Raw genomic sequence first — 14,261 nt, forward strand, 5'->3', positions numbered from 1 at the left:
TAAAAGGTTGAGACCAATAGGTGTGGGTACACCCCCTATTATGCCACCTTCCAGTGGGAGGGGACATAAGCCTTTCCCTGGTTGGCTGAATCTCCCCATCTGCAAGATGGCAGGGACTGATAGTTGTGCTTCACCTCGCCTCCCCTACCTGAGGGGTGCAGTTGGCAGAGGTGAGCACACCTCTCTTCCTCACTTGTTTTTCCCACCGGTTCTCCTACCCAAAGTGTAGGTTAGAACCCGTGGGGACCAGTTGCTGAAAGCAGCAAGTGGCTTAGGGAAGCTCACAAAGGCGGCAAGCCTTTGAAGTTTCCCCTTTGTGGACCCTGCCCATCCTGGGTAAGACGGCTTCGCACCTCGTCCGAGGATGTGCATTGTTTCAGGCCCCCAAGAGCAGCAGGCTCTCGACCCAGTGGTCCAGAAACATGTCTGTTGGTGGCAGCTGAAAGCAGCCACTCAGCCTGGACACTAGTGGTAGGTCGTTTCCAGGGGGCATCTTTAAGATGCCCACTGTGTGCATTTTTCATTAAATCCCACACTGGCATCAGTGTGGGTTTAATGTGCTGAGAAATTTGATACCAAACTTCTCAGTTTTCAGTGTAGCCATTATGGTGCTTTGGAGTTCGTAATGGCAGACTCCCAGCACCATATACTCTTAATGGCATCACTGCACTTACAATGTCTAAGAATGGACCTAGACACTGTTGGGGTACAGGGCTCATGCACCTGTACCCTCACCACTGGTATTGTGCACTCAGCTAGAGGGGTGACTGATCTATGCCAGGGCAGTGGTTTGTATGCATGGCACACAGGGGTGTGCCATGTTGACTCTTCACTTTGTTCTGCACCAAAACACACAGCCTTCAAAGGCAGTGTATGCGTGTAAGGGTACAGGACCTCTAAGAGTAGCACAATAAGTGCTGCAGCCCTTAGAGGCCTTCTCTGGGCACAGTGCCATGGGAACCTGTGGCACCATTTACCAGGGGCTGACCTGTGGCCAGAGATGCCTATTGGGTTTTGTTTTCAATGCAGTTTCAGGGAAAGAACATAGGCCCTGGGTACCTGATTGGCAGGAGCCCAGACACACTCAGTCAAAGCACATCAGCAGATCAAACAAAAGTGGGGGCAACCATGCAGAAAGAGAGCACTTTCTCACACCCCCTTCTCCCTTTCACATGCTCTTCATATTTAAGTCTATGCCTTCTACTTCTGTCTCATTTTACAATCGCCAAGTTGCTCTAAATTGGTGGAAAAGCAACTTTGCAGTTGATCGGGTAGATGAGCTCCTTCTGTTTCAGAGCTAAGCAGTTTGAACAACTCAATCCAACAACTGATCCTCCAGTTCAATGGAGTTACCTACACAGCTGGTTTCTGGTGGCTGACCTACCATTGCCCCCATCTGATCACCCCAAACAGACAAATAACAAACAAAAACAGGCAACTCAACTCTTTCCATTGTCATTATCCCACGATCGATAAACCGCTTACTACCATAAACAGACGATACTTGAGTAAAGATTGTTCTAAAATCAAGCAGGTCGGAATTCATGTTAGCATTCAACCAAAGATATTGATTAAACTCCAAGCATTCACACCTACTACAAGGCAGGGGTGAGTAAAATATCTCCCGTAGACTACATCCTACACCTAAACTATACCAACAACTTTACCATCTCGGTCATTTCCATTTACCACCTAAGATTCTCTTTTTCTGCCGACAGATGCCTACCACGTCTCACACACTAAAATCCTTTCTGCCCTTCTGCATCCATCGCCCTCCACACGACTAACCACAGGTCACATTCTCCTTCCAGCACATCCTGCACTATTCATATCTACAAGCCCTCACTACTTCCTCCACACATCTGTAATTCTATTTCTGTCTCCTCCCTTGATTCCATCATTGAACGAAAGTCTTCCTTTACGTATTCCCACACCTTCCAGCACTCACTTATTCACCCACTTTTGATACTAACGATAAAACCCTCTCTGCCCCCTGTTCAGCATCTTCTCCAATCCCACACTTCCCAACCATGTAGGTGCTTTCCTTTTGAGGCGCTATGCTCTCATTCTCAGCCTTTTGCCTTTCGTTTCCGCTACCCAACTTGAATCATTTCCCAAACATAACTTATGTAGCAACTCGTATGACTCCAGTCCTTCTGACATCCCCTCTTCCAGACCCTCATAAATATTTATTCAGAATGTTTGAGTTAAACCTTCCTCTACTTCACTTGGACCTACGACTTTTCCCACTGAACACTCTCACCTACCAGTGAAACCTGGCTATTGTCTTTCCCAGAGAATCTTGATTGCTATATCAATGAACAAGTGTTTCTGAACATAAATGAATATATATCAGATTCCAGTCCTGACCTGTTCTTCACAAAAACATCTCTGTGACAATGAAGTACCTAAACCACTCGAAACAATTCCTGAAATGAAAATATTCTGCCAAGAAATCTTTCAAGAAGATTGATGGAAGTCTAGTAATTTTCCATCAAACCTCTTTTCTTAACTATCCAGGATTATGAGGCTTGTTCAATTCTCTCCATCTGTAGTCTTCATGTTTTGCTTTCCTTTTGGTCCATTCTCATCTACGATACAGCTCTTTCTAGACTTCACTGCAGAGAGCAGCTTAAACCATCCCAATCTCCTCATACCCGGAGAATTGAATACCTGGCTTGATCAATGGGCATAGCCCTATTGCTGGCATAGACATGATGCAATATTTATCTGCTGGACATCATCTCTTCATGTAAATATAGTATTGTGTCTCTGGGAGTCTAGCAAGTTGATTATTACATCAATGGAAATGATTGCTGTTTGTTTTCATGGAGTGGACCATGGGTGGGCAATGGCTGGAAGAGTCCTTGGGTTTGTGATGGTGTGGCTTGCCTAGGGCACACACCATACAGTTCTGTAGATGATCTTTCATTGTTTTGAGAGATTCAGCCACAAGAAATGTCTTGGAAACAAGTGTTGTCCATTTCCTACATGCGGGTGTCCTGCTACGGAGATCATAGCACCAATCTGATGTCTTCATCTGAAATATGTCTGTTAGGATATACAGTTGATGATGACGAAGGTCCCTTTTATTTTGCTCTTCTGAAGAAACTGAAAAAGAGCTGCACATCTTGGTAGCGAAGTATGGCACCAATGTCAAGGCTTCGTATAGATGCTGAAAGGCTTTCTTCAGCTTGCCTTTTCTTTGAAATAAAATGCCCTTGTTTGCTACTTATAAGATTGGCTTGAAAGAAATCTGAACATTTCTGAATGTGAGTCTACATACGTGTGCAAAAACAGAAAACCACCGAATGCCCTTGATCTTCTGAGTTTGAAGCTATTTTGCTACTCCTGAGACCTTTGGTAGATCCATACTGATTTTTTGTTACAGGATGAAAAACTTAAAGAGGTGACATTAGATTGTTGAAAACTGCATTTTTCCAACTTGACATATAAATGAAGCTGCGTTAATCTGAATACGGCGTATGTCCAAGGTGTCTGAAAACACCAGCCGTCATCCAAATAGATAATGATGCAGCAATCTATCAAATTAGAACTTGCCTCTGATAACGGGTTAAATTGCAGTAGGGCATCTCTGTTGGTGGAAGGATGGTGGCTCCAGTGATCCTGTATACATCTGCAAACTGTTTGTGAAGCTTCAGAAAGCACTACTGGTTAAACCATTCCATAACACATCTACTGAGCTGCATTCAAGGGTTGTGATTGTGGACTTTGAAAACACATTTTTTTCCTTCCTTATTTGAAAGTAATGATCCAAGTCGACAAACAAATTAAGGTTCCATGTTTTCTCAACCAAAGAGCCTCAAATCCAACACAAATTAAGAAGCATCTATGATGTCAAAATGCAAGCTCTCCAAACGTCCTGTTTGTGTTACCATATTAAACGATTCTGATTCTCAGACCATCCCCCCTGAAGTGAAGGGGGTACCATCAGTCCCTTCTTTCTTTCAATCTTCATTTTTTCTGAATGTACATGGAGAATTCTATTTAAAGGTACTGCCCATGAAACACTCCAGGGCTGCAGAATCAATCCTTTTTAGAAGTGCAATGGGATTCTTTGCTTTGAAAACTTAACAGTAGATAAACATGACTTTTGTCCTTGACAGAAATATCCTTCACATCTTTACTCGATCATGGTCTCCCAATCATGACCTGTTTGCCAATAAGGAGCAATAATTTCTGCAGTTTATTCAGGGTCCTAGCTTCCGTCAATTTTCTGTCTCTGCACTTCTTAATGAAGTATGGATTAACTATCATTATAGACTCTCCCTAGAAACATAAGGCTTCCTATGCATTATTAGGATAGCAATCTATGTATTGCCATCTCTTTTCTGCCTTTGAATTCTTGTTATGTTAGTCAATCTGAAAAGTTATATCCATGAGGGCAGTAGGTGGGGTGGTCCATATAATGAATAAAGCTAACACATTGGTTGTGTCGTCTAAAAGATGTTTATAGAAGGCAAAAGCCCACGCTCATCTTTCAAAGCGTCTGATCCCAGATCCAAAACCCTTCCTTGGCATTCCATGCTTCAGAAGTAAACTACATTACTATAAGAGACCTCAAGGGAGAAAAATTGAAGGAAGATGGAAAATTATCCCAGCAGTCGTATTTTCTGGTGATGGGGCTTGTTGTAGCAACGCATGTGTAGAGCCTCTGAGGTCTAGGTATAGGCCTTGAGGTAAAGCACCAAGTGGACCGTGACTAAGGCAAGAATGTAGAATGCAGGGCAATACCAGCTGATTAACAAAAATATGCCAATGTGTTTTACCAAACTTTCGCCAACCAGGAATCAATGAAAAGCGCTGGTCACCAGTCACTTAGGGCCTTATTTTGAGTCTGGTGGATGCTCCATCATAAATGAAGAGGATATCGCTTCACCGGTATTACAAGTGCATTTCAGCCTGTAGCACTTATAATATGGCGGGCGGGATATCCATCACAGTTTGGCAGAGTATCCCATCCGCAATACTATAAATAAGGCCGTGAGAAATGAAGGCACACTTAGAAGGAACTGAACAAGTAAAGATCAGGGAAAATGTAACCTACAGCTAAGCGGGGTTGGAGGAAGCAAGAAAATAAAACAAGGCGATCAGCCAAGAACGGGGGCAATCTCAATCTGACTGTAAGTAACCTTGGCAAATGTAGCAGTTACCAAGCAATGTCATTGCATCTGATTCATTGCTAATTATGGCATCTGCCAATGCTACCCCAGAAGTGAAGCGTTACAACAAACAAATGATGGATGGAATGCTGACAATGCATACATTCTCCCCCCGTCAAGACATCTGGGTTAAATCCATCGTTCTTTTGCCCACTACACCACCCCAGTTTAGACATGGCCATATGCAAATCAGTCTTGACCCTGTGCCTCATGGGAACAGTCCAGCCCGAACTGCCAAGCCATGTCTTCCCTGGACCGGAATCAAGCATCCTAGGACCGGTTTCTGGCTATCAGCCATCATCAGCCAGGATAGCTTGACTCCAGTGGCGTAGTGAGCATGGGTCCCACGTCTGGGAATACCCATCCCACTTAGGGCAAAAAGCGTTACAACAAACAAATGATGGACGGAATGCTGACAATGCATACATTCTCCCCCAGTCAAGAGATCTGGGTTAAATCCATCGTTCTTTTGCCCACTACACCACCCCAGTTTAGACATGGCCATATGCAAATCAGTCTTGACCCTGTGCCTCATGGGAACAGTCCAGCCCGAACTGCCAAGCCATGTCTTCCCTGGACCGGAATCAAGCATCCTAGGACCGGTTTCTGGCTATCAGCCGTCATCAGCCAGGATAGCTTGACTCCAGTGGCGTAGTGAGCATGGGTCCCACGTCTGGGAATACCCATCCCACTTAGGGCGAAAAGCGTTACAACAAACAAATGATGGACGGAATGCTGACAATGCATACATTCTCCCCCAGTCAAGAGATCTGGGTTAATCCATCGTTCTTTTGCCCACTACACCACCCCAGTTTAGACATGGCCATATGCAAATCAGTCTTGACCCTGTGCCTCATGGGAACAGTCCAGCCCGAACTGCCAAGCCATGTCTTCCCTGGACCGGAATCAAGCATCCTAGGACCGGTTTCTGGCTTTCAGCCGTCATCAGCCAGGATAGCTTGACTCCAGTGGCGTAGTGAGCATGGGTCCCACGTCTGGGAATACCCATCCCACTTAGGGCGAAAAGCGTTACAACAAACAAATGATGGACGGAATGCTGACAATGCATACATTCTCCCCCAGTCAAGAGATCTGGGTTAAATCCATCGTTCTTTTGCCCACTACACCACCCCAGTTTAGACATGGCCATATGCAAATCAGTCTTGACCCTGTGCCTCATGGGAACAGTCCAGCCCGAACTGCCAAGCCATGTCTTCCCTGGACCGGAATCAAGCATCCTAGGACCGGTTTCTGGCTATCAGGCGTCATCAGCCAGGATAGCTTGACTCCAGTGGCGTAGTGAGCATGGGTCCCACGTCTGGGAATACCCATCCCACTTAGGGCGAAAAGCGTTACAACAAACAAATGATGGACGGAATGCTGACAATGCATACATTCTCCCCCAGTCAAGAGATCTGGGTTAAATCCATCGTTCTTTTGCCCACTACACCACCCCAGTTTAGACATGGCCATATGCAAATCAGTCTTGACCCTGTGCCTCATGGGAACAGTCCAGCCCGAACTGCCAAGCCATGTCTTCCCTGGACCGGAATCAAGCATCCTAGGACCGGTTTCTGGCTTTCAGCCGTCATCAGCCAGGATAGCTTGACTCCAGTGGCGTAGTGAGCATGGGTCCCACGTCTGGGAATACCCATCCCACTTAGGGCGAAAAGCGTTACAACAAACAAATGATGGACGGAATGCTGACAATGCATACATTCTCCCCCAGTCAAGAGATCTGGGTTAAATCCATCGTTCTTTTGCCCACTACACCACCCCAGTTTAGACATGGCCATATGCAAATCAGTCTTGACCCTGTGCCTCATGGGAACAGTCCAGCCCGAACTGCCAAGCCATGTCTTCCCTGGACCGGAATCAAGCATCCTAGGACCGGTTTCTGGCTATCAGGCGTCATCAGCCAGGATAGCTTGACTCCAGTGGCGTAGTGAGCATGGGTCCCACGTCTGGGAATACCCATCCCACTTAGGGCGAAAAGCGTTACAACAAACAAATGATGGACGGAATGCTGACAATGCATACATTCTCCCCCAGTCAAGAGATCTGTGTTAAATCCATCGTTCTTTTGCCCACTACACCACCCCAGTTTAGACATGGCCATATGCAAATCAGTCTTGACCCTGTGCCTCATGGGAACAGTCCAGCCCGAACTGCCAAGCCATGTCTTCCCTGGACCGGAATCAAGCATCCTATGACCGGTTTCTGGCTATCAGCCGTCATCAGCCAGGATAGCTTGACTCCAGTGGCGTAGTGAGCATGGGTCCCACGTCCGGGAATACCCATCCCACTTAGGGCGAAAAGCGTTACAACAAACAAATAATGGACGGAATGCTGACAATGCATACATTCTCCCCCAGTCAAGAGATCTGGGTTAAATCCATCGTTCTTTTGCCCACTACACCACCCCAGTTTAGACATGGCCATATGCAAATCAGTCTTGACCCTGTGCCTCATGGGAACAGTCCAGCCCGAACTGCCAAGCCATGTCTTCCCTGGACCGGAATCAAGCATCCTAGGACCGGTTTCTGGCTATCAGCCGTCATCAGCCAGGATAGCTTGACTCCAGTGGCGTAGTGAGCATGGGTCCCACGTCTGGGAATACCCATCCCACTTAGGGCGAAAAGCGTTACAACAAACAAATGATGGACGGAATGCTGACAATGCATACATTCTCCCCCAGTCAAGAGATCTGGGTTAAATCCATCGTTCTTTTGCCCACTACACCACCCCAGTTTAGACATGGCCATATGCAAATCAGTCTTGACCCTGTGCCTCATGGGAACAGTCCAGCCCGAACTGCCAAGCCATGTCTTCCCTGGACCGGAATCAAGCATCCTAGGACCGGTTTGTGGCTATCAGCCGTCATCAGCCAGGATAGCTTGACTCCAGTGGCGTAGTGAGCATGGGTCCCACGTCTGGGAATACCCATCCCACTTAGGGCGAAAAGCATTACAACAAACAAATGATGGACGGAATGCTGACAATGCATACATTCTCCCCCAGTCAAGAGATCTGGGTTAAATCCATCATTCTTTTGCCCACTACACTACCCCAGTTTAGACATGGCCATATGCAAATCAGTCTTGACCCTGTGCCTCATGGGAACAGTCCAGCCCGAACTGCCAAGCCATGTCTTCCCTGGACCGGAATCAAGCATCCTAGGACCGGTTTCTGGCTATCAGCCGTCATCAGCCAGGATAGCTTGACTCCAGTGGCGTAGTGAGCATGGGTCCCACGTCTGGGAATACCCATCCCACTTAGGGCGAAAAGCGTTACAACAAACAAATGATGGACGGAATGCTGACAATGCATACATTCTCCCCCAGTCAAGAGATCTGGGTTAAATCCATCGTTCTTTTGCCCACTACACCACCCCAGTTTAGACATGGCCATATGCAAATCAGTCTTGACCCTGTGCCTCATGGGAACAGTCCAGCCCGAACTGCCAAGCCATGTCTTCCCTGGACCGGAATCAAGCATCCTAGGACCGGTTTCTGGCTATCAGCCGTCATCAGCCAGGATAGCTTGACTCCAGTGGCGTAGTGAGCATGGGTCCCATGTCTGCATTGTCAGCATTCCGTCCATCATTTGTTTGTTGTAACACTTTTCGCCCTAAGTGGGATGGGCAGTCCCAGACGTGGGACCCGTGCTCACTACGCCACTGGAGTCAAGCTATCCTGGCTGATGACGGCTGATAGCCAGAAACCGGTCCTAGGATGCTTGATTCCGGTCCAGGGAAGACATGGCTTGGCAATTCGGGCTGGACTGTTCCCATGAGGCACAGGGTCAAGACTGATTTGCATATGGCCATGTCTAAACTGGGGTGGCGTAGTGGGCAAAAGAACGATGGATTTAACCCAGATCCCTTGACTGGGGGAGAATGTCTGCATTGTCAGCATTCCGTCCATCATTTGTTTGTTGTAACGCTTTTCGCCCTAAGTGGGATGGGTATTCCCAGACGTGGGACCCGTGCTCACTACGCCACTGGAGTCAAGCTATCCTGGCTGATGACGGCTGATAGCCAGAAACCGGTCCTAGGATGCTTGATTCCGGTCCAGGGAAGACATGGCTTGGCAGTTCGGGCTGGACTGTTCCCATGAGGCACAGGGTCAAGACTGATTTGCATATGGCCATGTCTAAACTGGGGTGGCGTAGGGGGCAAAAGAACGATGGATTTAACCCAGATCTCTTGACTGGGGGAGAATGTCTGCATTGTCAGCATTCCGTCCATCATTTGTTTGCTGTAACGCTTTTCGCCCTAAGTGGGATGGGTATTCCCAGACGTGGGACCCGTGCTCACTACGCCACTGGAGTCAAGCTATCCTGGCTGATGACGGCTGATAGCCAGAAACCGGTCCTAGGATGCTTGATTCCGGTCCAGGGAAGACATGGCTTGGCAGTTCGGGCTGGACTGTTCCCATGAGGCACAGGGTCAAGACTGATTTGCATATGGCCATGTCTAAACTGGGGTGGCGTAGTGGGCAAAAGAACGATGGATTTAACCCAGATCTCTTGACTGGGGGAGAATGTCTGCATTGTCAGCATTCCGTCCATCATTTGTTTGTTGTAACGCTTTTCGCCCTAAGTGGGATGGGTATTCCCAGACGTGGGACCCGTGCTCACTACGCCACTGGAGTCAAGCTATCCTGGCTGATGACGGCTGATAGCCAGAAACCGGTCCTAGGATGCTTGATTCCGGTCCAGGGAATACATGGCTTGGCAGTTCGGGCTGGACTGTTCCCATGAGGCACAGGGTCAAGACTGATTTGCATATGGCCATGTCTAAACTGGGGTGGCGTAGTGGGCAAAAGAAAGATGGATTTAACCCAGATCTCTTGACTGGGGGAGAATGTCTGCATTGTCAGCATTCTATCCATCATTTGTTTGTTGTAACGCTTTTCGCTCTCAGTGGGATGGGTATTCCCAGACGTGGGACCCGTGCTCACTACGCCACTGGAGTCAAGCTATCCTGGCTGATGACGGCTGATAGCCAGAAACCGGTCCTAGGATGCTTGATTCCGGTCCAGGGAAGACATGGCTTGGCAGTTCGGGCTGGATTGTTCCCATGAGGCACAGGGTCAAGACTGATTTGCATATGGCCATGTCTAAACTGGGGTGGCGTAGTGGGCAAAAGAACGATGGATTTAACCCAGATCTCTTGACTGGGGGAGAATGTCTGCATTGTCAGCATTCCGTCCATCATTTGTTTGTTGTAACGCTTTTCGCCCTAAGTGGGATGGGTATTCCCAGACGTGGGACCCGTGCTCACTACGCCACTGGAGTCAAGCTATCCTGGCTGATGACGGCTGATAGCCAGAAACCGGTCCTAGGATGCTTGATTCCGGTCCAGGGAAGACATGGCTTGGCAGTTCGGGCTGGACTGTTCCCATGAGGCACAGGGTCAAGACTGATTTGCATATGGCCATGTCTAAACTGGGGTGGCGTAGCGGGCGAAAGAACGATGGATTTAACCCAGATCTCTTGACTTGGGGAGAATGTCTGCATTGTCAGCATTCCGTCCATCATTTGTTTGTTGTAACGCTTTTCGCCATAAGTGGGATGGGTATTCCCAGACGTGGCACCCATGCTCACTACGCCACTGGAGTCAAGCTATCCTGGCTGATGACGGCTGATAGCCAGAAACCGGTCCTAGGATGCTTGATTCCGGTCCAGGGAAGACATGGCTTGGCAGTTCGGGCTGGACTGGACTGTTCCCATGAGGCACAGGGTCAAGACTGATTTGCATATGGCCATGTCTAAACTGGGGTGGCGTAGTGGGCAAAAGAACGATGGATTTAACCCAGATATCTTGACTGGGGGAGAATGTCTGCATTGTCAGCATTCCGTCCATCATTTGTTTGTTGTAACGCTTTTCGCCCTAAGTGGGATGGGTATTCCCAGACGTGGCACCCGTGCTCACTACGCCACTGGAGTCAAGCTATCCTGGCTGATGACGGCTGATAGCCAGAAACCGGTCCTAGGATGCTTGATTCCGGTCCAGGGAAGACATGGCTTGGCAGTTCGGGCTGGACTGTTCCCATGAGGCACAGGGTCAAGACTGATTTGCATATGGCCATGTCTAAACTGGGGTGGCGTAGTGGGCAAAAGAACGATGGATTTAACCCAGATCTCTTGACTGGGGGAGAATGTCTGCATTGTCAGCATTCCGTCCATCATTTGTTTGTTGTAACGCTTTTCGCCCTAAGTGGGATGGGTATTCCCAGACGTGGGACCCGTGCTCACTACGCCACTGGAGTCAAGCTATCCTGGCTGATGACGGCTGATAGCCAGAAACCGGTCCTAGGATGCTTGATTCCGGTCCAGGGAAGACATGGCTTGGCAGTTCGGGCTGGACTGTTCCCATGAGGCACAGGGTCAAGACTGATTTGCATATGGCCATGTCTAAACTGGGGTGGCGTAGTGGGCAAAAGAACGATGGATTTAACCCAGATCTCTTGACTGGGGGAGAATGTCTGCATTGTCAGCATTCCGTCCATCATTTGTTTGTTGTAACCCCAGAAGTGAAGCCAGGTCAGCTGAAAAGATGGTCCTAAAAACCCCAAAACCGAACTGCTTATACTCTTTTCCTACTCTGCCAAGTCCACGCCTTTCATGGGCACCATGTTAACAATCTGGGGAACTTACACCTTTCTTTACCCACTCTTCTCCTTGCCTAGTGTCTGCTCACCAACTACATGTCGATTCTTCTGAATCCAATCCTTACAAGAAGCAGCATAATGATTAAGGTTCCCTGTTTTCCGTTTTTACAGATTTTTGCAGATGAATACAGACAGAAAAGATTTTTTTTTTCCTCGCCTGTATTTATTTTTAAATGTGGATAAAAACGAAAATTGGGTTGCTTTTTGAGTGATTCTAAATCCTCTCCTCCATGACTGCGAGACCAATAGCTGTGTGGATTGATAAGTAAGGGATTTAAAAAGAAAGGAATTTTAGTAAAGAGGCTTAAACAGCAGTAGATATGCACAAGGTTGATACTGAAATTTGTATATTTTCGTATAAGTGCATTGATTTATCTTCTGTGGGTGTTCATAGCACTAAAACATGGCACACATTCAAGCCATTATTTATTTTTATTTGTTAAATAAATGTGGAACTATACCAGTTTCAGCTTCATTTTTTTCACAAAACCTAAATGAAATATGGATAAATACAGTTAACATTAGCAAAAAATAAATATGGATAAATACAGACGGAAATGTTAAAAAATAAATACCATAAAACCGGGAGCCCTAATTATAATTTCAGACACCCACAGGCATGAATCTTCTTTAATGGAATGACTGCTCCTTGTGTGGATGGCCAATAGGAACATAAATTTGGCGATTACACTAGGAACAATTTATGAAATTGTAGTGAAACAACACAACTTTCTTAATTTGGTTTATATCCTAAATTAAATATGCTTTGTTGGACAAATCTTCAATTTTATCCTGAGATTATAGGACCCTCTTTATATATCAGCAATAACCATCTGTGGTTATTTTGATGAATTTATGCAAATTATTTTGACCTGTAATATTGTCTACAAAATAATGTCGACCGGAAATAATTAAATTTGGTCAAACTTATAAATACGGTTCTACTAAACGTGTTAATGCTTGTACTCACAAATACCTTCCTACTTCCTAAAGTCTTAGAGGTTGCTAAATCACTGCTTGTACTCGTCTTGGAATGTTTGGAAGCAAATACATGTCACAGGTGAGTTTTATATATTTTCAATTGTTTGCTTCTCCTTGGACATGCCCACCTAAAAAAATTGAACTTGATTATTTACTATTCTGACTTCTATACTAGAACTATGTGGGAGCGTGTGGTTGATAAAGAACCATGAAGCAGTGGTTGATTGTTGTGGTTAGCGTCAACATTATTTAGTCTACGTTTTCATCAAAGAAAGCATTTACTGGTCATAAATTTATGTTAAAAAATTATTATTTTCAAAATTATTGAGTCCAAATTATCATTGAATAATAACTTGCTCTGCATGCATAATGACTATGATTAACCAACATATTTGACCTTACATTTACCTTTCAGCTGTGGCAGCAGTCAAGGTGTCAGTGGGAACCTCTAGTGTTCAGGTCCTGAGGGGTGGAAGCGCACTACTGCCTTGCTCGTTTCGCACCACCGCAGCGCTGAATCGACTCAATATCATTTGGACCGTCACGCCCCTTGACGAACCCAACAACCCTCAACAGGTTAGTCAAATGACGCACAACCGCCAAGGTACAAGGACTCCGTGTTTCTAAAATAAGTGCACTATAAGGAGCAAGGAGGGCAGCAGGATTGTTCCCGGATTGATTTCCAAAGTTTGTGTTCAGTCTAGATTTTTGTAGCGTGTGGACGATATCCTAGAACTGCTCAAAGGAAGTTTGACAAGACCCACTCAAAGCATTGACCAAATAGCAGCCAAAATAAACAAACATTGCATTCTCCCAGATAGAATACTGCACAGTAAAAATGCATCACCAAGCCAAATAAAGCACATAAAAGCAGAGGCGGCTCCTCCGCTAAGGCGGAGGAGCTTCGCCCCACTACTCTCGAAGCAGTGTAAAAGGAAAAATAAAATGATAATAACGGAAGCTTTTTAGTATCTTCCAGGCAGGTTAGGGCGGGGCGGGGCAGTGACATTGAGGGTATGGAGTGGTTACTGCACCTTATGCGCATAAAAGTTTGGTCAGCCGTCTCGGGCCAGCCAAACAGTGATGCGCACTTTGCATATTCTCCACCATGTTGTAATACACAGCCTGGGTGGAGAACATGCACAGACTGTCAGCCCCTGTCTGAGAGCCGAACCAAAGCGTACAGTCCAATTACCAGACCAATCACCAGCCTGGTGTCATGGTGACAGCAACATTGTGATTGGCCTAGGGGAGCCTAGGTTATGACGGGAGCCAGCTAAACAGCGAAGACAAAGAAGTGTTGCTTCTGATTACAGGCGATGAGCAGTTAAGTCTTTTTTTTTTCTAACCCCTTACCTGCAGGCCGCCACTGCATATACGTTTTCAACAAGCCAAATGTTTTACATTAACAGTCAAATGC

At 46.5% G+C, this 14,261-nt stretch overlaps 1 protein-coding gene across 2 annotated transcripts in view; it reads left to right on the plus strand.

Annotated features, from left to right (window-relative positions):
* The window catches only part of LOC146773013 (immunoglobulin superfamily member 11-like), a 67,917-nt gene that overhangs the window by 17,504 nt on the left and 36,152 nt on the right, over positions 1–14,261 (plus strand). For both annotated transcript variants that reach the window (XM_085638136.1, XM_085638137.1), the window contains exon 2: positions 13,257–13,417. In XM_085638136.1, the coding sequence (XP_085494262.1) occupies positions 13,257–13,417 (161 nt within the window). The remainder of the gene's footprint in view (positions 1–13,256; positions 13,418–14,261) is intronic.

Source organism: Triturus cristatus, chromosome 12 (genome assembly GCF_964204655.1).
Source record: "Triturus cristatus chromosome 12, aTriCri1.1, whole genome shotgun sequence".
Lineage (NCBI taxonomy): Eukaryota > Metazoa > Chordata > Amphibia > Caudata > Salamandridae > Triturus > Triturus cristatus.